General features: G+C 27.1%; 3 protein-coding genes across 9 annotated transcripts in view; 2 read left to right on the top strand and 1 right to left on the bottom strand.

Moving 5' to 3' along the window:
• LOC136082373 (ras-related protein Rap1-like) overlaps positions 1 to 12,994 on the bottom strand; it is a 28,765-nt gene extending 15,771 nt beyond the window's left edge. The window contains exons 1-5 of one of the 2 annotated variants that reach the window (XM_065801487.1): positions 12,818 to 12,994; positions 12,569 to 12,662; positions 12,334 to 12,352; positions 4,352 to 4,371; positions 2,837 to 3,067 (exon numbers count right to left, since the gene is read on the bottom strand). In XM_065801487.1, the coding sequence (XP_065657559.1) occupies positions 2,837 to 3,067; positions 4,352 to 4,371; positions 12,334 to 12,352; positions 12,569 to 12,652 (354 nt within the window). In that variant the 5' untranslated portion in view covers positions 12,653 to 12,662; positions 12,818 to 12,994. The remainder of the gene's footprint in view (positions 1 to 2,836; positions 3,068 to 4,351; positions 4,372 to 12,333; positions 12,353 to 12,568; positions 12,663 to 12,817) is intronic. The other variant, XM_065801488.1, reaches the window with a different exon arrangement.
• Positions 12,995 to 16,857: 3,863 nt separating this feature from the next.
• Positions 16,858 to 20,432, top strand: LOC136082372 (uncharacterized). Its single transcript, XM_065801486.1, has 2 exons — positions 16,858 to 17,153; positions 17,642 to 20,432. The coding sequence occupies exons 1-2, from the start codon at positions 16,953 to 16,955 to the stop codon at positions 18,239 to 18,241; spliced, it is 801 nt and encodes a 266-aa protein (XP_065657558.1). The 5' UTR covers positions 16,858 to 16,952; the 3' UTR covers positions 18,242 to 20,432.
• A 1,815-nt stretch (positions 20,433 to 22,247) lies between these two features.
• The window catches only part of LOC100197652 (single-stranded DNA-binding protein 2), a 45,823-nt gene continuing 42,868 nt past the window's right edge, over positions 22,248 to 25,202 (top strand). The window contains exons 1-2 of one of the 6 annotated variants that reach the window (XR_010639643.1): positions 22,248 to 22,579; positions 22,787 to 22,942. The gene's annotated coding sequence lies outside the window, so the exon portion shown is untranslated. The remainder of the gene's footprint in view (positions 22,580 to 22,786; positions 22,943 to 25,202) is intronic. The other 5 variants (XM_065801484.1, XM_065801480.1, XM_065801483.1 and 2 more) reach the window with 5 other exon arrangements.

Here is a 25,202-nt window from a genome sequence, read left to right as displayed (position 1 = left end):
CAAAAAGTTTTAGTCCTGATAAGGTGCTTTTACTGAATTTTTACTTTAACTTTTACTGAAATAAATTGGAGTCAGAGTTTGAGGCAAGATGTCATGATAAACAGACAGACATTATCCTGTTTGAAATTCTGAATTGGGAACTTAGTAATGATATTTTTAACGAATAAATGGCTCTCGACATCCATGGAGCTTGGTGAATAGCACCTGGAGGCCGAATCTTAAATTTCTTCTGTATCTTCACCAAGAAATATTATTGAAAGCTCAATTGATTCACGATAGTCATCTCTAGCCATTTCTTTACTCAATTCAAATTGGTAGATCTCTAGCAGCCTATCAACATCTGAAACAACTAAATAAAGTTTAGCTTAGAAACATTTAAATAAGCTTTTTTGTACAGAATTGTATTTTTTTGGCATTGATATTTTTTCAGTTTTCTTGAAAATTAACTTTAATAGCTTCAGCCCTCTCTTCCCATACAAATATCTATATGAATTCTATAGATTTCTGTACAAAGTCTATAGATTAAGGACTAGGTTATAGAAAATTCAACTGTGTTATGCCCTAGTGTGTCGATAGTAGCATCAATTACAAATACAGAATCTCACACACTTAACTGACATCTATTAAAGAAAGCAACTAACTTGGGAGGTATAAAATTTTTCTGCAAGTTTTATCGGGCTGAGAGGAAGCACCACTTAGGCTGGGTCTATTTTTTTGAAAATCCATTATTTCAGAATCAGAAGATAAGTTCTCTTGTGGTGGTTCATAAGATGGTGTTGATGGAGAAAATGAATCCTAATATTTAACACATCGCTTTCCCTCCTCGATGTTTCTAAGGCGTGTCTTTTATTGTTTTTCTGTAAGTTTTTGTCCAATCTGGCTAAGTGACCAGGCCAACCTGGTTCTCTTTGGCTCTCCAGAAAGATCCTATCTTCATTTATTTTAATTAGCTAAAGCACATTGGCATGAGTAATTTCAAACAAATTCTCAAAGTTGGAAAGAAACTCTTGTCGACTTTGTTCAAATACTTTTTGTTTGTTAACAACTTTTTAAAAGTAAAAAATCATTATTTGAAAAGTTGCAATTTTAAGAAATAATGAAAAAAATCCTTACATATTTTAATTTATACAAATGTTGAGAAAAGAAAGCAATTAATTTATGTTAAATATAATAAAAAATGTAATATTCAATTTAATTATTTAATATTAATAAAAAAAAACTTGAAACAAAATAAACATTCCACATAAGTACATTTAAAAACTAACAATCTTAGAATTGTTTTTCTTTATTATTAAAATAAATTTGTTTTGCGGTAATTTATTTTATTTTGGTAGTTAAAAATAAATTATTTTTTTTAAATATTAAATAATCAAATTTAACGTTTTTTCTGACAAATACAAATTAATGAAAATAGATAAAATTTGAGCACAAATGCAAAACTCTCAAAATTCTGGAAAAAAAAGGATCAATAAATGCGTCTGTAACTTTAAGTAAACAGTAAATTTTATATCATTAAAGTTTTAATGAAAAATGAATTGTTCATAAAAAAAAGTTATTTTTGATTCATGCAAAAACCAATCTTGGATCAATCATATGCGATTGACACACATAAGAAACAAACTTGGTGGTCAGCATTTTTGTAAACTAAGTTCAAATTTCTTAGTTTGTTAAAAGTCATATCAATCAGCATGGCATTTCAAAATTAAAAAAAAAATCAATTTACCAAACAAATTTCATTTCTTGTAAAATGAAATGGGAAATAAAAGCATTATAAATTTAAACAAGATAAATCTTTGTTGTAAAAATAAAATTTGCTTATGAAACATTTAACAAATAAACATGCTAAAATTTAAAACTAATTTAACTCATTCATAAGCATTAGTTTCATTTTCTGCATAAGCTTATATACTACATGTAAGTAACTTATATACTATACATATGAAAAGTATTTTCTCATATAAATCAAATCAAATATAAATTAAAAAGAGCAAAAGCTGTAATTTCATTACAGATTTATTTTAGCTTATTTTTATCAGCATATACATGTATATATGCATGTATTAATACATGTATATATACATGTATTAATACATGTATATATACATGTAATAATACATGTAACAATACATGTAATAATTCATGTATACATACATGTAATAATACATGTAATAATACATGGATATATACATGTATTATTACATGTATATATACATGTAATAAATGTTACAGGTTGAATTGACATGTAAAAAGAATGAGTAAAAAAAAATGTGTACAAAGTATTTATTAAAGTTGTTTAAATAACACGTAGGGTGAAATAACACAATGCATATCATCCACTTTGTAAAAATAAAAAAAATTTAGTTGCTTTAACATAAAACCACTTGTAAAATAATTAGGTTTTTAATCTTGGAGTATTAAAATTTGCAGTTTTTTATCTGTTAACTTTTTAAAAATATAAAACAAATGTAATTTTCAAAGCTGTATTTATGTATTTAATAAATATAAAAATAAAATAAAATTTTAGCATATTTTTATTCATTTGGTTATAGACAAAAAATGATAGTATCAAATGTCAAAAAAATAAACTATTTTATATTTTAAATGACAGGAAGCAAAAAAACATTCGGTAACATTTTTACATTGACAAAACATGATAGTGTCAAATGTCAAAAAAATAAACTATTTATATTTAAATAACGGGAAGCAAAAAAACATTTCATAACTTATTTACATAATAACATTTTGACAATAAATATTTTTACATTTAAGTGCAGGTCAAAAATATAAACAAAAAAATGCTAGTAATAAATGTTTAGTTTAATAAACATAAACCTACTTTTTTATTGCCAACAATCACCATTGGGACGTCTGTGCCACTGTTAAGTTTTCCTTTTAGCACTTTGTTTTTAAGAGATTTGAGCTCTTCCCAACTGGAAGACGAGTTAACTGCATACAATATGATAAAAGCATCACCAAGACTAAGTGAAGAATCCAGCATTGCTGCAAATTCTTCTTGTCCAGCAGTGTCTAAGATTTCAAAATGCAACTGACGACCTTGGAAAGTCATCTGAAATATTTTATAAATTAGTTTTACAAATATTTACATTACAAATATTTTTATACAAGGTGACTGAGAATAAAATCAAATTCCTTAAAATAGTACAAAGTTGTTAAAAATACTTTAAATTTAAGGACCTCATATAATTAAATGAATATTTTATATTTCTTGATAAATAAAAATTGTTCATTTACATATATATTTGTATATAATATTACTTAAATATACTTTTTATTTTCCTTTTATCTTTATTTTTATTTTCATGCAAAGTGTAAATGCATGACAGATAGCAGTAGGTGCAGCCAAGTGTAAACATACATCAAATAATATAGCCATGGACCAGAGTTGCCCAACGCATACCCCTTGGGCGACAAAGTAGCCCTTAATGTCCTCATATATCACTTTCTAATATTTAAATATTTTTTGAATTTTTCAATATTTTCATACACAATTTTCAACAAACCTAACTCATCAATACATTTTAATTTAAATTAAAAATCATTGGATATAAAACAAATTATATATTTTTCTACCTTAAATAGCAGCCATATTTCAAATTTTTAAACATTGCTGCAGTTAAAGACATAAGATATATATAATGAAAGCACAGAAGGATTCTTCTTGGATAATTAAATATTTTATACTTAAAATATTAGTCGAAATAATTTTGTTATTGTCTCATTTGTTTGGAAAAAATTGTTGTGTTCAAAACATGTAATGTAATTAAATTTTAAGTTGTCGGGTAAAAATCCACTTATTAGAAAATTGTTTGAAAATGTTTTGAAACTATAATTTCTGAAACAACAATTAAAAATGTTTCCCTATTTTAAGTTATTTTTAGAAAAAAACATTAGCATTCTTGGCTTTGAAAGATATTTTAAAAGTAATTGATAACTTTGACACAAGTTTTTAAATTTTTAAAAAGAAAAGAACGAGACAGACTTAATTGCACATCCACATGCTAAAGCTGAGATTGTTAAAGATGAATTTCAAATGGAAACAAAACAATAAAAATCTTAAAGAAACCATTAAAAATTAAAATTGTTAGAATTTTATTTAAAAAAACATGAGTGTTTTCCACATTAGTGAAAACATGCTATTTAATATTTTTTAAATTTGTGTGAGTCTGTGCATGCATGTGCACTAAATACTATACCTGCCACACTAATATATATGTGTGTGCGTGTGTGTGTATGAGTGTGAATGAGTGTGTGTGTATGTGTGTGTGTGTTTGTGTGTGTGTGTACAAATTACCATACCTGCCACAAATATACAGTCACAAAAATACTATACCTGTGCTTCATATGACTCCTCTAAAATATAAAGATAAAGATTTATAAATACTTTTACAAATATCAATTACAATTAACAAATTTACACTATTTTTTAGTAAAATAAATAAAAACTTTGATTATAATTACATTTTTTTACTTTTACTTTAGTATATATGCAGAATATTTCAAAACTAATTGCCTACACTCTAATAAAGATGAATACATTTATATACAGTGTAATATATAACTTGTATACAAAATGTGTTTTATTTAAACTAATTGAAGAAGATTAATAAACTATGGCTGGTTTCAACTCAAACATAACTTATTTATTTAATGATTTATTGCAATATACTCAATATACCAATACTAATAGGCAGTCTTCTCCGTTTAGCCAGCACTTTTGCGCTCGAGTCTTTTCATGCTCACCCAAACGCCTGCAAAAACTTTGGTGAACGCATAAACAACCGCATGCCAAAAAAATAGAAGCGCTTTGCTTTAAATTGCAACAAAACCTTTTTGTTCATTTGTTCAACTTTAATGAAAAATGCTTTTTTTTACCAGTTTTTTTTTTTAATTACTTCATCTAGTATTTATTCAAAGTATACTTTTCGCTATTATTATTTTATTTAAAATAGCAGAAAAAAATGAATTTTTAAATTGTGCAGGCCAACTTAAAAATTACCATCGTGCCTGCACCTTTTAGTGCCCTGGCATTAAATTCCAAATGGAGAAGACTGAATAGGTTACCTCTAATAATGATACACAGAAAGAAATTAAAATAAAATCAATAAGATCATTGCTCAACAGTACTTATATACTACAGTAAACATAAACTTATACTACAGTAAATATAAAATAATGTTGAGCAATTTCCCTCCTAAAGTAAGTTTAAGCAAAATCTTTAATAAGCCATCAAAAGAGAAAGAAGAAAATCTTTTACAAAGCCATCACTTGGAAAAAGAGAAAGAAGAAAATCTTTTACAAAGCCATCACTTGGAAAAAGAGAAAGAAGAAAATCTTTTACAAAGCCATCACTTGGGAAAAGAGAAAGAAGAAAATCTTTAACAAAGCCATCACTTGGAAAGAGAAAGAAGAAAATCTCTTACAAAGCCATCACTTGGAGAAAAAAAATAGCAAGTTGAATAAGCAGTTGTTAAGAATCTTGCAAATGTTTTGAATGTCTCTAAGTCCAATCTTGCTGCGCAAAGCAAAATAGAAAATCTAAAGGAGATTCAAATCAAAGCTAACAATCTAGACTTCCTTGTTGAATGCATGAAAAAAAGACATTACAGACACAACCACTTCAAATTTTGACATCAACCCCAAATTCATGGTTTACTAGATAAGCAAATTAGTTTTAAGTTTCCAAAATTAAAATTCTATAGGCAATAATTTTACAAGACAAAAAAAGCATTATAACATACACTAATGTGGTTAAACCTTGTTGAATAAGCAAGAATATATTAAAACTTAAACATTAATACTGTAGTTAAATGGCGTTGAATTAGCAAGAAAGAACTTAAAAATGTTTTTTACTGCGATGTTGAGTATTCAAGACTAATGTTTGGTAAAAATTATTTTAGTATTGGAAAAAAAAGTCAAAAAATTGATTTTGTGTAATATTAAGGAGCTCTCTATATATCTATATATAAGAAAAAGTACTCAATAAAATCATATTCTCCAAATTTTGATTAAAATAGTGTATTCTTACTGGTCCAAAAGGTGTTGGGTTCAACATTTTGTTTGTGTATATACAATACACAAAAATGTAAAATTGACGTTGAGTGTTTTAGGCCTTAAAATGTCTTATCATAAAACCATTGAAGTGTATGCAGCAAAGAATGAAAAGATTACATGAATGAAAAAAGATTCACAGATGCAACAGTTGCTCCCACATACAAGCTGTCGGAAAAAAAAATTTACAACAGTATCTGACAGAAATTGATGTTCTTAAAAAGCAGTATGAAAGTGTTGACAGAATCAAAAATGAACATCAGTGGTTTCAAATAGTAGACCAGAACAGATAGAACTAAAATACTTACAATAAAGCTTCAATAATTTTATTAAGCTTTAATGTGAAAAACTTTTTAAAATTACTTATTTCAAAATCAAAACTAATTAATCTTGATGGCATAATTACCCTGACATATTTGCAGAATTACAGTTTTCTAGTACAAGCAGGCCTGTAGAAATACTTTATTATTGTTTGAGAAAGCAATTTTTGCTCCAGACATGGAACAATTTTTGTTCTAGACATGGAGGAACTTCAAACATTTTTATGTACATGTTTATGTCAAAGAAGGATAATTTGCAAAAAATTTTGATGATCAAAGCCTGGGAACAAGGTAAGCCCTAAATCCTATGCCCCCTCTCCATCCTTAACATGAAAGCAACCAGTTTACAAAATAATTTTTTACTGTTATAAACTAAGTTTATATTCCTCAACAATTTTTTTTTACCATTGTCAACTAAGTTGACAATGATAAAAAAAAAAAATTGTACACTGGTTGGTCTTACATTAAGGGCAGGGGGCAAAGCATTTAGACTTACCTTGTTCTTTAACTTTCTGCATTATCTACACATTTGAAAATGTTTAAAAATATTTAAACATTTACACATTTAAAATTCATATTTTAGGCTATAAAAACACTTTAAAATTATAAACTACAACAAAACCCTTACTTGAAATTACAAAAAAATATGTAAAAAAAACTTGACTTATATAGAAATATTTTTTACCTTTTTTATTTGAAAAGAGTTATAACATGAGCAATACAGCTTCGAATACAGTATATTTGATGCTGAGTGCTTTATGCATAAGATGTAGGTATTACAAAAGAATGTTGAAAGGTTTTATTGTTAAGAGACAGATTGCGCTTCTTTTCTTTATAGCCGCCTCCCCCAGTTTAAAAAAGTTGTCTATGGCCATGACAGGGTTCATAGTCATATATTTAAATAAAATTCCCTGACTTTTACCAGACTTTTTGAAAAATCAGATGAATTTCCCTGACAATTTTCAACATTTGTAATGTTTTTTATAAAATGTTCAAAACTACTATCTACTGTAATGGAAATAAAATTGTACATGCTTTGAATAAAAAACATAAGTTTCAGAAAAACAAAAGTTTCAGATTATTTTCACCTTTGCTAATTCAACAATATCTTCAGATAAAAATAGCACAGTATAACAAAACAAAGCCTAGAAACATTAAAAAAATATTTTGAGCGTCGATAGCTAGACTAACTCATTAACTTGCGCATGATCTAGTTCTTTTAATTAAAAACATCATCAACTAAAAATGCAGAGGTTTAAACCAAAGTTGTTTAAGCTAATGTTGTTTAAACAAGCTGAAACAGGGCCTAGAAATAAAAACTGATTAGCAACCAATGAGCTAAAATCAAGTAAAAAAATATATATATATATAAAAACTAAAATGCATTGTCTTCTTAGAAAGGTCATTGTGCAAAGCAATTTTCTAATTAAATTTGTTTAAAATTACAATACAAAAATCATAATGGATATAATAACCTTGACAAGTTTTCAAATTACTTATGACATAATCCTTCTAAAGAAATGTCTGTTTTGTCATATGTGATCCATTAAAACAAAGAACTTTTAAGCAAAATCTTATATTGAAAATATAATTAAAGTTTCTTTACTTGCCATATTTGCATAAATATCAACATGAATAATATTTTATATAAACAAACAAATTGTCATAAAGCAACGATAGTTAATTCAGTTTCTCTTTTTTTGTAATATCAATAATGTTTCCTGCAACTTAGCAACGCCTTTCATTTTCTCCTTGTTTTCCTTTTTAAAGCATTCGCTTTGCTGACCAATGATATATTGTTTTCCTTTTCGACTTGTTCTACAGTTAAGATAAACTCTTTTTCTAGCATCAATGAAGTTTTTGTAAGGAGACCCATTTAAGATTTTAGCTCTTCTATTTCAGATAAAATAATGGCTTTCTGATCTAGCATTGCATGTTTTTTATTCTTTGACTTCTCTTTCTCAAGCATGAGTTGGTATTTTTGATGTGCAAATTTAGACGCAACTTTTATTTCTGATGTAATCCGGACAGTATGGGGGTTAAGGTTGTTGGTAGGCATAAAATAACGCACAAGACGCCACCCAACAATACTATCTGTTGATATATTGTCAGTAACTACATCTTTATTGACATTAAACCCCCGTTTAACAGATGCCTGTCCATGACTCAGAGTCAGAACCAACTTAATGACAGATGACAACTCTGGATAGTTTTTTATGTCATTGTCTTCAAAATAAAAATCATCAGGATGTTTATTCTTTCAATCATAACTAATGAAAACATCCTGATTCATAGCAAATTCTGATGACACAAACTTTGAGAACTGGTTGATAACTTTGTCAGAAAAAGAAGCAGTTAGTATTCAAACTGAGATAGGATGATGTGGCAATATTTTCATTTGATTCCTATTTGTTTCAGGTGTGATTTGAGCATAAAAATTTGGCGGCGAACAAGTACTCATGTTAACAATCATGGAATCAAGCAGACATCTTTTAAATAACTTTTCAGCAGCTGAATTCAAAATGTGCATGCATTGAATTTTAAATTCTTTAACATCCTTTAAAATAACTGCATCATTCTTTCTGAGCTTTGACAGTGATAATTCAGCTGCAAATCCAATATCAATTTCACTGGGTTTCAAATGGTTTTCTTTATTTTGCAGATCAATTTTTGAGCATGCCTCAATAGTTTCAGATTTAATGAACATCCTAAGAATACTCTTAATCAACTGCACAAGATCACCATTCATGTAAGGTAACATTGGAGCATCTGTCTGATAGAGTTTCAGAAACAGACCATGAGTGATGCTATATCTAACTTTATTTGGTCCCAATTTGAAAAGATGCCCACATAATTTCTGCACAGATTTTGTTAGAATTTTGTTAGAACTGAATTAGGTGAATTATTATTTTTAGAGGCAGATGATTTAAAAAAACAAGAGAAATTCCTTGCAAATGAAATGTTTTTTTCATTTTTCATGACTTTTTATTGCTTGAGGGTATTGTTCGAAAGTTCAATTATTTTATGGCATAATTTGCATTTTGCCTGGGTGTTAGTTTTCCCTTTCATTAGCCAAGAGTAAAAATGAGGGTAAATGTCTTTGTTTAACCATTCTTCTTTGAAATAAGCCTATTTTCTATTTTATTCATTATTTTAATTCTAAAAACAGAAACAAAATATAAAATCATATTTATGACATAGGGCAGTGTAGCAAAGTTTGTTTTAGCTTTTAAAAGTCTTTTTCATTTTCAAAATTCATTTTCATAAGGATTTTAATCTAATAGTTATTGTAATGCTAAAAGAAACTTTTTTTTATAAAAACTTTTAAAAGTTTTCAACAAAGCTGAAAACCTTTGAAACTTTATGTAACTTATGTAACTTTAGATAAAATAGCATGAAAGTTTTTCGCTTTGAAGATACAAAAGTGTTTAAAGTTGCCATTATTAATAAAATAAATTATAGAAATAGTTTTAAATAGGTATAAAATATATAGAGAAATAGTTTTTTTATAATAAATAAAAAAAGAAACATTTACTATTATTGTATTGATAAAATAACAACCATAGACAATTTTTAAAAAAATGTGTTTATTGAAAATAATTGTTAGTAATAAACGAATTAATTTGTTGCTTGATTTGAAAGCGTTTTGCATAATATTTAAACATTAAAAAGTATTAAAGTTTTTTAAAAATTTAAAAGCTATGGTCAAATTGTAAGAATAAAATATTATATGCATGGTCATATAAAGATGTGCGATCATATGCCTTCCTCTGAAACACTGTGGGGTATTTTTTAATTATCAAAATAAATGAAGAACCAACAAAAACATAATAACTCAATTGTAAAACAAGTAACTTCTCAATCAGAATTCCCTGACTTTTCCTTTACTATCTAAAGAAAAAAGAAAATTTTCCTGACTTTTCCAGGTTTTCCATGACTTTAGCCAAAATTAACTAATTTTCCAGGTTTTCCAGGTTTTTTAGGTACTGTAAAAAGCATTAACAATATCAATTCCAAATAAAATTCCAATAAAAAGATGTTTTGTTTGTTAAAAAATAATGTTTAAGTAAAAAATCAGTTATGTTCTGATTATATTTCATTTGCTGATCTCTTGCTAATTGATAACTACTTGACAAAGCTTCTTTGGTTAAAATTTCTTTTTTAATTCCATTAAATACCTTGTACATTTAAATTAAATCAAATTAAATTAAAATCAAATTAAATTAAAACCAATTTATCTTACAACTAAAGTAGTGAGGTCCAACTTATCTAACCTTTTTTCTCAGGGACAGTGGTAGTTAAAGGTATATTTTGCATAAAATAATTTTTTTTTGTTTGTGTATTAACCCTGAAGTAAATGTAAAACTCAATATTACCAGCATCTATGGCATATACAGCACCTATGAGATATACAATTAAAAAGTTAAAGCATTCATAAAACTATCAAGGATTTGGAATTCTAATGTATTTATTTTTATCTTAAACTATTTTTTAGACATAAAATTTATATTGTGACAAATATCTATTTTTAGTAAAACAATATGGTTTGTTTAAATAATTAGCTTGAGTTTTATTTTTAAGTGCTTATCTTAAACATTTTGATTGAATTGAAAAAGTTTTTATTTCAAAACTAATGTAAGTTTTTTTCTGATCTCAAATAGGCACTAAAATTATTTATAATTAAAATCAAGAACTCTAAATAATAATAATAATAATAAATAATAAAAAATAGCAAAATTAATACTAAGTAATAAACTTGAAATGATAATAAAAATAGTCTAGAAACTAAGAACAAGAAATTTAAAACTAAAATTGTCAAAAGAAATTTAAAACTTAAATTAATAAAATGAAAAACTACACTAAAAAAAAAATCAAGGCACAAAAACATTGTGTATTCATTTTAACTTGTGTTTCACAATCATAGCTTTTTCTTTCCTACTGTCTTCAGAATTATGGCTGTTCTGGATTAATTCAAAAATATGTGCTATAAATTACATGGAAATGTGCAATAACTTCATAGTTATTAAACATAAAGACTAGAAATTCTATTTAAATTTCATGTCATTAAAAAAATCACGAAAATAAATTATTTTAATTTTACATTTCATGATTAAGACCTATAGCTTCATTATTAATTTATTATTATCAAGTTTATAATATAAAGAAAATTCATAAAAAATATTTCCGCTTTTTTTAAATTGTTTTAAAAATATTTTCATTCAAACCCAATTTAGTACTTTTGAAATTGAGTTTTAAACAAGCCTATAAATAATTTCAAAAAATAACTCTATAAACTCTATAAAAAAATCCATTCTGAAGCAAGTTATTAAGAATTTCCCAGAAATTTCAAAAAAATATTTGCTGAAATGTTTTGTCTGCTTAACTCTCAATAAGGAAACTGTTTTTTCTGCTAAAAAATATGATTCAAAACTATAGTGTTTGCTTTACTAAACACCAAAAAGTGATTTAAAAAACTTTTAATTATTTTTTTTTATAAAAATCATTTCATAAAAACTTTTTTTTAAGTTTTCAAACCTAAAAGAGGTTTTTTTTTAAGTCAATGGTTGTTTAAAAGGTAGATAAAAAACATTAGAAGCGACTTTAAATGTTTAAAAGGTTGATAAAAAATATTTGAAGTGTGTTATAGTAAACTTAATCTCAGCAATATATGGAGACATGGGTAGGTTCAATCCTTTAATAAAATTATTATTAATTATATAAATTTAATAATGCAATCATAAATATTTAAAGTTAACAGACTATAAGAAATTAAAAATAAAAGCATTATTTAGATAAAACAATGTTTATTTTAATAATAATAATATGTTTATTTTAATAAAAAAAGATTTTTTCTTTTTTTAATAGAAAACCTTATCAAGAGAGTAAACAAAAGTAAAAGTACATTTTATTCTATAAAATATTTATATAAATAAATCATTCTTACCCATTGTTGGATCATAATGCTAAAATACACAAAGATTAAAATTATTTTTTATTTTAACTATTGATAAATTTTTGGTATATCTACCTCTACCAAAGTGGAGGTTAGTTGTAAAACAACGCTTTTACTGACTGTTTTTAATATTTAAAAAATCTATTTAAAATAAATAAAAACTGTTTAAAATTCTCGACAAATGACAAACTAAACAATGAATAAAAATAAAATTGAATATACATACCTCAACAAAATCATTTTTTAAATATCGAATGGTTAAACAACTTTTCCCAACACCACCGCTTCCAATAACACAAATTTTAAACATTGTTTAATCCCTTTGTGTAAATAAACAAATACCGAAAATGAGTAACAAGTATTTTTGGGAATCGTGTTTAATTCAAAGAAACTATTTAGTTTAAAAAACAAAAACCATATATCAAATTTTTAAAACTCAATAACAAATTATACAATTATGGGAAGAAAAAAACACCTAACTTTTGGTTCTAAGTTTCTATTAAATAACTGCAATCCGTGTGTTGAAAATTAGTATTAAGAAGCAAAATAACTATAACTTCTTTATACTATGACTATGAAAAGAAATTAAATCTTTATCACATTTTGAAAGCATAGACACTGCATAATTTTGGAGTAATTTTAGTATGAGTCAAGCAGATAAATTCCTAGTTGTAAATCTATTAATGATTTTTTGTTTCCAATGACAAAAAGCGGCGAAAATAAATTCCACATGACTAAAAAATTTTGTCACCGCTTATTTGACGTGTTTATTATTTTTAACTGCGCTCTTTTTACCCGTTAAAAGAGCTTTGTTTGTAGACAATTACCTGCAGACATTTGTGACAAGGGGCTTTCGATTAATTACGTCAACAAAATAGAGGGGAGGGAGGGCCTGACAATTTTTCACAAAGGGGAAGAGGGGGTCAAGAAAAGTTGACGTCAACAACGTTACTTTTTTAAATAAATTTAGTTACTTCGTTACTAGTCATGCATACTTAGTTACTAATCATGCATACTGGCCGATAAAAAAGGTATTAAAACGAGACTATTACATACCAGGATCAGACGGCCTGCCACTTGCAATCGAAGTTGCTCAGTTAGAGAGAGTTCTTGGAGTTCTTATCTTAAATGATCTTAAAAGTAATACTCAAGTTTTTAGCAGCTGCAGTGAACGCTAACCGCTCCTTAGAGAGGCTGAAAAAAACTATTCGCAGCCGTAGTTTTTCACTGTGGAAAAAAGTGTACACCACGTATGTTCGTCCTCACCTAGAGTACGCTATCCAAGCGTAGTCACCTTACGCTGGCTTACCAACGGGTAGACATAGAAGTGCTAGAGAAAGTTTAAAACCGTGGTACAAAAACTATTCCTTAGATTTAGCATCGCACCGCCGAGAAGCGAAGAGTCATGTTAGGTTTTACGACACTTGAAGAAAGAAGAATAAGAGGTGATTTATTTTTGAGGTTCAAGTTCATGCGTGAACTTGAACATCAGAATTAAATCACCTTTTATTAATAAACTTTCATGTATTATTTAATCGTCCTTTGTCGTCAAAGTATATTATGCTTGGTCATAATCAAAGACTTGCACAGCAAAGAGTACTCAATTGCATGCCAAGAGAGAAATTCTTCACGATCCGTGTTGTGTTGCAGTGGAATACCCTGTCGCAAATAGTAATTGACGCGACTTCCGTCAACATTTTCAAAAATCGACTAGATGAACATTTAAATTAGTTAAAAGAGAGTTTTTAAACGGTAACTGGAAATAAACTCTCTCCACATATGTTTCCAGTATTCAATTATGTTCTTAAAGTACGGTATTTTTGTCGCAGATGTGCACAAGTATCTTAAGACTGTAAGTATAGAGGTGCCTGATGCAGCACATCTTTGTTGGTAATTTAAACATATCGAACATTTAAATATTGTAAATTACTGACCATTAAAATTAACTCAACTAAACTTAAAAAAAAGAAAATTAGGCTGCGTTTGTAGTCTTGTGTTACATACTTACCCAGCCTTTAGTATTTTAATGACATTTTCTATACTCTACTTTTTTTAAACCGTGTTGGGCTTTAAAAATACCTGACACATACAGAACTAAATGAGCACACGCGAGATTTTTACATGTAACACTATTATTTTTTCAAACCTTGTGTTTGTTAACCTGATGTAAAAACAAATAAAGATTTATGTAAGTACATAATTTACATTATATTATTTAAATGTTTACACCAGAATCGGCAACCTGCTGCTTGCAACCAGGTTGCCAACCCTGATATAAACATTTAATGGATCAAATTTCAATGTTATAATGCGACTCTCTAGCTCCATGCACAAATACTTTTATAATATTGAAAACAAGATGTTAGCAGCTCTTTAAAAGCTAGAAAATTTTTATAAGTTATAAACTTTGGGTCTTCCGTCTTAAAAGATTGCTAACCCCTTGTTTATACAAATTATCAAATGCATTATTTTGTTATGCTGGACTCTATTAGAATTAGTTTGCTCTCAATATGGAATTGGATTAGGTCTAAAGTTATAGTAAGGAGGATTGGCACATTCACGTTTTGTGACTCTGCACTGTACATAAATTATGATAAAAATATTATGATAAATATTTAACATTATCTAGAAGTAGGTCTGTTGACGGGCGCGTTGGTTACTACCGTTATCCCAAATTACCTAAATGCAAACGTTGTCCATGCAAAAACAATAAATATATATATATATATATATATATATATATATATATATATATATACATATATATATATATATATATATATATATATATATATATATATATATATATATATATATATATATATATATATAATATATATATATATATATATATATATATATATATATATATGTATATATATATATATATGTATTTCATAACTTTCAGATTAATTATATATATATATATATATATATATATATATATATATATATATATATATATATATATATATGTATATATATATGTATATATATATGTATATATATATATTAAGTTTGCAATTATTATTCGCAATATAATAATTTAAAAATATAAACTTGTTTTTTTAAAGAAGATCTTGAAGATCTTATCAAAAATTTCAATAGTTTCGATTTCTTTATCATAGTAAGAATTTCGGAAAGCATCGAGAAATACTCTTCTCCATCAAAGTTTTAATTTTTCTCTTTGTTCTTTTAAATTCCATAACTGGAACGATTTTTTTATTATTAACATAATATTGACTTGCAGTTCTTTTACCTTCTATCATGCACTGAAAGAAGTTGAAACCAATAGTGTTGCATGTAGTAATCACTTTTACTCGTACTCATATTTTGTTCAGAGCAAGCCTTTGTAATTTTAAATGGCTATATATATTTAAAAAATGTTTATAAGTTAAAAGTTGAACTAAGTTTTTTTTTCTAAACAATTTACTTTTAAGCACTTTTTCTATAAGTTGTAAACTACTACTATAACTACTATTTTAAAATGTTTAATTTTTTTCATACTTTTTTTATTATACATAAGAAAGGGGAAGGGGGTAAATTAATTGTTAACGTAATTTTATAGGGGTCTCTGAAAGTTTGACAAGTTGTTGACAAAGGGGAAGGGGCAGGTAAAAATTGCTGAAAAATTGTTGGTGTCATTGATGACTGCCCCCCAAACTATGTTTAAGTATAAGTTCTAAACACATCTAAAAAGAAAATCAAATATTAATTAAAAACAAACAAGTCATGAGACGAACCACTTTTGAACAGGGACAACGATGTTAGACTTGCATACATAGGCGATTTTAAGGGGGGTGGAACACTCTCCCCCCCCCCCACTTCCCTCCAAAGAAGCTGATTTTCAAGTTATAGCGGTCAAATTTGAAAGCATTCTAAAGTTTTTCAAATGAGCTTCTGAAGTAAAATAATTACATTGAGGCGTGAAATTTACATTTTATGAGTAAAACTTGTAGTGTTTTGTTTTTGATTTCGATTTTTTTTGACTTATACTGTTTATACCATGCACGACCGGTATATCGTTTCAGACAATATTAACGATTTGTATGATTCTTTCTACACATTATTAATGTTTGGAACTCAAATAATTCTATGCAAGTTTTATATCCGTATTCCATTCGGGTATTACATCAGCATTATATGTATATATATATATATATATATATATATATATATATATATATATATATATATATATATATATATATATATATATATATATACAGGGCCGTGCCGAAGGGAGGGTGTAAGGGTGTCACACCCCCACACACCCCTAAAGCTGTTATTTGTGCGTGTCAGTTGGCATATTTGTACATTTAGTAATTGAGTTGGCATTGATGCCAACTTGTACAATTAGTGTTTGAGTTTTGTTAAATATTTTCTTAAATAAAAAATGTAAATTTCATATTGATGTATTATATACTTTTTGATATTTACGACTTTTGGGAATGAAATAGGGTACCGTTTTGGTGACGTTGAAAAAAATTACTTTTTAGGCATATCAATCCCATAAGAAACTGCGGTCTTTAAAACCACAACATAGTTGCACTTGTATTTTGTTTTCTTGAGTTTTAAAATATTTAAATTTCTGTTATACGATTTCTTGAATGAGTAATATAGGGGCAAAACGTAAGAGATTTAATGTTGAATGTCTAAAATGTTGCAGTAAATTTAATAACGATTTTAAAAAACAACACCAAGGAAAAGTACATAATGGGATATCAGTAAATATAAAACACGTTGGTGCTCCCGAAAATCCTTTTCAAAGTGCAGTTAAAACTTCCAAAGTCACAGGGAAACGAGAATCGGTATGTACCTGGTTTAATGTAGTATTAAGTTCAACGATAATTATGCTAATAAAGTTGTAGAATAATTTGAAACATCTGAGTTTTGATTTAAGTTAAAACGTAACATTTAAGAAATCAATCAACTCATTATGTATTTTTTAACAAATCAATTAATCCTTTATGCATTTTTTAATAAATCAATCAATCCATTAGGTATTTTTTAAGAAATCAATCTACTATGTATTTTTTAACAAATCCCTTATGTATTCTGAATAAAGATCACTTATTCAAGGATAAAAATAGTAAAATCGTTTTTAAAAAATTAAAAGCATTTATTTTATAGCTTCTTTTGGATTAATTTAATTGAACATAATAAGCTTTTTTAATTAAAGTTATTTCCTTATAACTTGCTATTTATTTATTTTTTTAATTAAAGATATAAGTTACTTAATGATTTAGAATTCAAATATTTGGTATATTTATATGATATAAAGTATAATATAATTTAGAACCATGAAACATGTTGTTCTCAAATGTTAGAGAAGGATTTATTTCAAAAGAATTCAATTCAATTGTCTCTAATAGATGAACCTGACATACAAAATGATGAAGTCAATTGGTTATCGTGTGCTGGTCAGTTAGAAAATATTGTCACAGACTTAAACGAGTGTGGTACCATTTTGTCTAAATTAAAATCTGAGACATTTCCAAATCCTGTGATATTCTTATTGGAAAGCATTCAGGCCATTAGTAGAATAAAATCAAGTTCTAAAGAATTCTTAAAAAATGCAAATATTTTATCGGAACAAATCTCTAAATCACCTGAAAGTTCCAAACCAATTAACAATATTATCGATAACATAATTAATCATGATCCAGGCAGTCGTGATTTGGTTGCTTCAGCATCTCAGCGTCAATACCTTATTGCTTTAAGGCCACATCAGCCAAAATTAACTAAATATCCAGTTAGTACTACAGTTAACAACATTAAACAGTATAGTTTTAATCCTAAATGGTACAATGAATATCCATTATTAGAATATAGTATTGTGACAGATTCTGCATACTATTTTGTATGTACTTTATATTCAAATGGTCCAGGAAGATGAGGTTTTACCCATCTTATCAAGATTCAGCATGGGTAAAACCTAGTGTTCGTCAATGGCATAAAATGAAAAGCTGTGGAGTTAAAAAATTAGGTAAATTACAGCAACATATTTCTTGTTTTTCTCATAAAGCAGGGTTACATGATTATTATCAATTTATGACAACTGAAAATCATATTGATATAATTTTAAACATATCAAATAGAAAAGAAGCAATTAAGTTAGAACAAAAAAAAGATTTCAATAAACAAATTGTAGTTATATTATTTGATATTGCTAGAACATTATCACGACAAGGATTAGCATTTCGAGGTGATGGTGACGAAAGTGGAGGAAATTTTATGCAATTTGTTCAATTAATCACTAGTCATAATCAATTAATGAAATGCTGGATGGAATAGTCTTCTTTACGATCACATAAAGTTACTTACATAGGTCCACGATCTCAAAATGAATTTATTGAACTACTAGCTAAAGAAACACGTAACATAGTAATAAAAGAGATACATGAAGCAAACATTTATTCAGTATCTGCTGATACTACATCAGATATATCACATCAGGATCGTTTATCAGTATGTGTCCGATATGTTAATAGTCAAGGCAAATCTGTTGAGCGACTTTTGGAAATTTAAAAAGGAAACGTTAAAATTGGTTCGGGTACAGCATCACAAATAGTCAACATTTTAGAAAATAATTTATTAAAACCGAAGTTAATACCCTTTCAATCCTATGATTTTGCAAGTAATATATCAGGGAAATTTAATGGAACCCATGTTAAACTTTCTGAACTTGTTGGTCACAAAATTATATTTATACCATGCCAAGCCCATCGGTTGAACACGTTTTTAGAACATAGTTGTGATGCTAGTAGTATAATTGGATGTACTATTGATATATTAGAAAATCTTTATGTCTTTTTTTCCTCAAGTAATAAAAGATATGGTTTGCTTAATGAAAAAATTTCCAAAATTGAAAATGTGTTACAATTAAGAAACTTGTCAAAAACCAGGTGGACAGCTCGTGCTGAAAGTGTTAAAGCTGTATGGAATTCATTAGAAGCTGTTGTTGAAAGCCTTAATAAAATTCTATTATTAAACGAATGTTTTGATAAAGGAACAAGATCAAAAGCACTTGCTCTTCGAAAACAAATACTTTCTTTTGATTTTATTGTTTCTATATCTTTCATGAAGAACATTATGTACAAACTAAAGTTTAAATCTTGCTGAAACTCTTGAGGCAAAAAATTTATCTATAATTGATGCAATAACTTTAATTGACAGCACAATGAAAATTCTAGCATCAATCAACTATGATGATTTTGCAATGAACAATTTCATCAATAGTGCTAAAGAGTTTGCCACCTTATGTGGAAAAGACTCTGAAGCTGATTTTCGAAACCATCATCGTAGAAAATTAGCTCCTAAACGATTCGATTGTAATTCTACAACACAAACAGAATTTACAATGAATTTATTTTACAGAAAAGAGTTTAAAATAGTTCTTGATACCATATTTAAACTAACAAATGAAAATTTAAAAACATGTATTTCTTCTATTGAACAATTATATCTATTGTTTTCTCAACCATTTAATAAACTTAATATTTCATTGGGTAATGTACAAAAATCTATTTCAATATTTCCACCAGCCAGTCAAGGTGTCTTAATATTTCTAGTTCTGTTTGAACTAAGTCAAAATCTTCAAGATTATGACTTAGTTCAAACAGAACTAGAAATATTATTTAATAAGTTAAAAGAAGACGAAACATCATTTAATTCCTTAATGGAAAAATTAGAAGAAGTAAAGCATATTTTACCATATGCTAATCAAATTTGTCGTTTAGCCTCGACTTTTCCAGTTACTGTTGCGACAAATGAAAGAACATTCAGTAAACTAAAATTGATAAAAACGCATCTTAGATCAACAATAGCTGACGAGAGATTGAATTCTTTAGTGTTATTGGGTGTAGGAAAAGATATTGTTGACCAGTTGGATATAAATAAAATAGCACATCAATGGTCGATTTTAAAAAACCGGCGTATAAAGATTTAACAAGTTTATACAATTTATTATAAAATTTTATTGCTAACGTCAAGAAATATTGTTTAGATATATATGTTATGTTATATAAGTTATGTTATATAAGTGTTATTGTTATTTATTGTTACAATAAACAAAATGATGCAACAAATTAACATGATTTAATTTTTGATAAAAAAAAAAATCGGTCTACTACTTATTATCCGTAAACTAAATTCGTAAATAACCCCGAAAAGTTGAAAAAAACTCCTGATTTCGAAACACTTTAATTTTTTTTATTTAAATATATATATATAGTGCTGTGTATCCTATAAATAATATAATCCTGTGTAAAAATTATTTTTAATTTTTTATTAGCTGTTACTTAAAGTATTGAAGAATACTTTTAAGTTAATTTCATCCTGCCGTGCTACTACAAACACTGATATTCGGAACCGCAAAGTTTTTCTTACATGAAAAATCGTAAAATATGTCTTAAAAATTTAGAAAAACCTAGTAAATAAAATTAATAACTTAAAAAAATTGAAATATAAAATTATAGATAAATATGAAATGTTTGTTAAATTCTACAAAGATAGATTACACTGATCAACAAATAAAATTTTATTGTGCATATCTTGTTAACTAGGTGGTTTTTTAAAACAAATTAAATATGCTGATTTCAAATATGCAAACCATTTTTCACCATCACGTCAAGTTGTAAAGATATTTGGGTTTAAATCTTTAGTATTTAAGGTAAAGTCCTTAATTAAATAAGTTAAAATTTTTTTCAAAGTCTTTAGCATTTTTTTAACATAATTTTTTTTGTTAATAAATTTTAAGTAAAAATATTTATCTTTTCTAAAATCTTTATGAAAATACGCTTGTTTTGAAACCCAGGTTGACATACTTTTGAATAACTTTTTTTTCGACAATATTAGGGACTTTACCTTAAATACTAAAGATTTGAACCCAAATATCTTTACAACTTGACGTGATGGTGAAAAATGGTTTGCATATTTGAAATCAGCATATTTAATTTGTTTTAAAAAACCACCTAGTTAACAAGATATGCACGATAAAATTTTATTTGTTGATCAGTGTTATTTTTAAATGTCACAGCTGTATTTCCAATAATTCAGATATTTCACGTTTTTCACAAATAATTTAACAATTTGATTTAGCTAAAATTCAGCTAGCAACAGGTCAAAACTATTCTGAAAAAAAAAAATAATGTTGTTTTTTCCTCTTGAAATTGAATCTGATTTTAAATATTATTTGTTCAAGACAAAATTTGTTAAATTGCTAACGAACTGGTCCTTAAAAGGAGTGACGGATCCAGGAACTGGTAGTCCTTGAAAGCAATTGTAGATTTCTTTGTAAATGATAGTAAATATGGTTTATAAACTGATTAGCAGTTTACATGCATTTTCTTTAAAAGCTGTTTTTACGTTCTTCCCAGACTAAAATATTTGCCAGTCCGCTCATAAAAATATTTTATGGTGTTCTCATAAAAATATTTGCCGGTTCTGCTCATAAAATCAAACTCCCAATACGAAAAATAGGATTGATACCTAACTCGCGGTAAATTTAAAAATGACAAAATTATAAAAAAATTATCAAAATAAAAAAAGGAAAATATATAAAAACTTTTTTACGATGTCTACTAACTTTTTTTAACTAGATTCGCCTTTTATATAAAACTCAAGTCATATTTTATATGGTTTAGGCAAATCGGTATTAGCTAGTTTGCATTCAACTATCTATTTTTATTTTATAGTTCATTGGATCACATTTATTTCCATAAGTTTGGATGATGTTTAAAATAAATAGTTAAAAGAATACAAATAGAGTTTTCTAAATATGTTAAGTTTGTTAAACCAGTTGTCGTTCTGGGCGTAAGTGGTATTCCAGATAAGAAACCTTTTTGTGTAAATGTTTGTTTACGCTTTTTGCTATTTTCAATTATTTATTTAATTCCATTAATATATAATGTTGAATAAATATATTTATACCGTACTTATATGTCTATTTTCAAAAATCAAAGTAGTTTTTCGTTTTCAGAGTTGTAAGAACTTTAATCGTATAAAAAAAGAAAATTTCTTATATGTTGTCGATTTTCCGACGGATGTAATCTCAAAAAAGTTGGTAGACAATGAGTAAAAAAAAAAAGATTTTCTGGTGAAACTCAAGCTTTAATGTTTCTCCTTCAATAATTTATTTATGCAGGAAAAAAGTTCTAGGAAATTTAGGTATCATATTCAAAAAACATGCTCAAATTGAAAATTTTCTGCTAGTATGCATAACATTTTTTAACAAGTCAGTGTTTAATTTAAATAATTATCTAAATAAATAATAATGCAAAAATAATAATATTTTATATAAAATAACTGCACTAGTTAAAGATACCATACGACAAAAATTAAGTTCTCATTTTTTTAAAAGATGAGTTTTTAAGTTGAATGGCATTATATCACACATTGCAAGATTTTTATTAAATGATTTTTATATGCGTTGTTGCAATAGATTTATACAACAGATTTATACGTATTGCTGCCGGAAAACAGTTTCATCTATTTGGATTTGTTACATCTATGACGTCATCTATTTGGATTTAATCAATTTTTTTGAAAAGTTGTGATTCATAAACACTGAGCAGCACAGCGAATACACTAAGTAAAGGTAAGTAAATACATGATACATTATAATTTAAAGCATAACACTTTTTATATTTCTTCTTTCTTGGCTAGAGGTGGGAGGAAGCTCTAAAAGTTTTTTATACGTACTTTAAACAAAATTCAGTTGAAACATGACAACTAGTTACGAATATGGAGGGAGGGTTAACAAGTTGCTTGACGTATTTTGAAGTTGTATTTTTAGATTTTATGTTTACATAAATAAAGAATTTCTCTTTACTTTAAAAATTAGGCAAAATATTACCTATCAAAAAAAAGTTTAAAGAGGTAGAGGGGTGGGACTAAGTGAGTAATCTTTTTTTATTTATATATGAAAAACAGTAATAATACTATATTCTATTAATAAGATTGATAATCAAGGTATCAGGAAGTGATTAGTCAATAAGCTGAGTGGTTTCCATTAGATGATTTGTTTTCACTATCACTACATATCTTTTCCTCAAGTAACTAATTTTAAAAAATAACTTACTTGGTTACCTTGGTTACCCAGTTGCTACTCACTAATCTTCTGTGGAAGTCAGGTACTTTTTTAGCTGGGTTCAATTGCTTTGCAATCTTTTCGGTGCAAGTTTTACTCAATAAAAAATCTTGATCAAGAAAGCTTGTCTCTTCATCAGATTTCATAAACCCGACGGGATACACGCATTTAGGCTGTAAGGCCTTTGGTTAAGGAAGCCATGAATATTTTTATATCCTTGCAGAAACTTCGTGATCTTGATCGAACTGCTAATCAGTTGAATAAAGGGAAATCTTTGGTAAAATTAAATACATTGATTTAAATTCAGTAGTTTGATAATCTTGTAGTTCAAAGTACTTCAAGTAAAAAACTTTGTTAGTTTCTCACACAATTATAAAACATCTCTTCAAATGATGAGATAAAATTTATGAAGTTTATGAAAACTCTTATTAAGAATCTCACTAAAATGCGGTCTTCAACGTCATTAATGTAGCACATTTTACTGTCTCCGGTCAGACATGTTGCAGTTTTCAAACACAAATTCTCAAAAAGAGGTCAACGAGGAATAAGGTCTTTCACGAAAAAGCCAGGAACAAAGCTCATTTTCATCGAAAAAAAATAATTTTAAGTAAACGTAGTTAGACTTACTTGTACTCAGACTTCTCTTGATGCATTCATCAGTTAACAGATAAGCTTTAAGCTGCAGGAAAGACAACAAATGTTTTCTTTTTTTTTTATTTATTTTCAAACTCTAGTAATAGGCTGAATGAAACAGTAGTTAAAGCATCTACACTAGAGGAGAAATGCAAACTCTGGAGACAAATATACGTAAACGGTGTGGAAGAAGAGAAATTTATTAAAGAAGCATATCATCCGGATACTCTAGACTAAACTACAGTGAACCGCTTAAAAGGCCTATATAGATGCACTGAAATTCCGCTATAAACTGTTTGATGGGTATGCATTTTGAACCGTCCACTGAAGTTTTGCTCATCGGTTACTTAGTGGATCATTAGTGACAGCCTCCAAAAGTGGCTAACCAATGAATAGCTACTATACCACATTTTGGAAACTTATTTGCCGGCCGCCTATAGAGAATGATTCTAATGGTCCACTAAGTAACCGATTAGCAAAACTCTAATTAACCGCTCAAAATGCTTTGCAAATCCACAGTAAAAATTTTTGCTGGGTATTAATAATAACAACAATATATTTCAAACTTGTGAACATTTTTTTCAATAGCAAGAACCATATTATAAACAATGTTTTAAATAGCACACTTTTAAATGTGTTATTTTAAATTATTACCTAAAAGTAATTTTTTTAACAATTAATAAGATAATTGTTTAAAAAATTGTTTTTAGGTAATGCAATTTAACGATCAAACGATAACGATCTTGCGATGTAACGATGATAATGTTTGAACAGAAAATGGACTTATATCAAATAACCTTAAAAAAGTCTTGACAAGGATGAACAAATGTGTGCTTTTCACCAATACACCTTGGGTGTTTACCGAGTCTTCCAAAAACATCAATTCATCCTCATTACCTAAATATATAGAGAAAAAAATTTTCTACTTTAAGGGCATTACCAATAAATGTTGTTTTATCATTGTCTAAGCGATACAATATAGTATTTTCAGTTGGTGGAATGCAATGAAACATTTTCAATTGATGGAATATTGTGTTTTACTCATTTAAAACAAGAAACTATTTTATGCACTGTTTATGAAAACTACAATGTATGTTCAGAAACACAACCACAAGCACGAACAAACATATCTGAC

The sequence above is a fragment of the Hydra vulgaris genome, chromosome 07, assembly GCF_038396675.1.
Source record: "Hydra vulgaris chromosome 07, alternate assembly HydraT2T_AEP".
NCBI lineage: Eukaryota > Metazoa > Cnidaria > Hydrozoa > Anthoathecata > Hydridae > Hydra > Hydra vulgaris.
The sequence above is the reverse complement of the archived record's forward strand: the minus strand, read 5'-3'. Positions and strand labels throughout refer to the sequence as shown.

What these genes read in the sequence shown, in the direction of transcription:
- LOC136082372 (XM_065801486.1), top strand. Translation starts at nt 16,953, where the DNA reads ATGAGTAATATAGGGGCAAAACGTAAGAGATTTAATGTTGAATGTCTA. An exon ending in TCACAGGGAAACGAGAATCG is followed by an intron (nt 17,154 to 17,641) that starts GTATGTACCTGG and finishes AATATAATTTAG; the next exon opens with AACCATGAAACATGTTGTTC.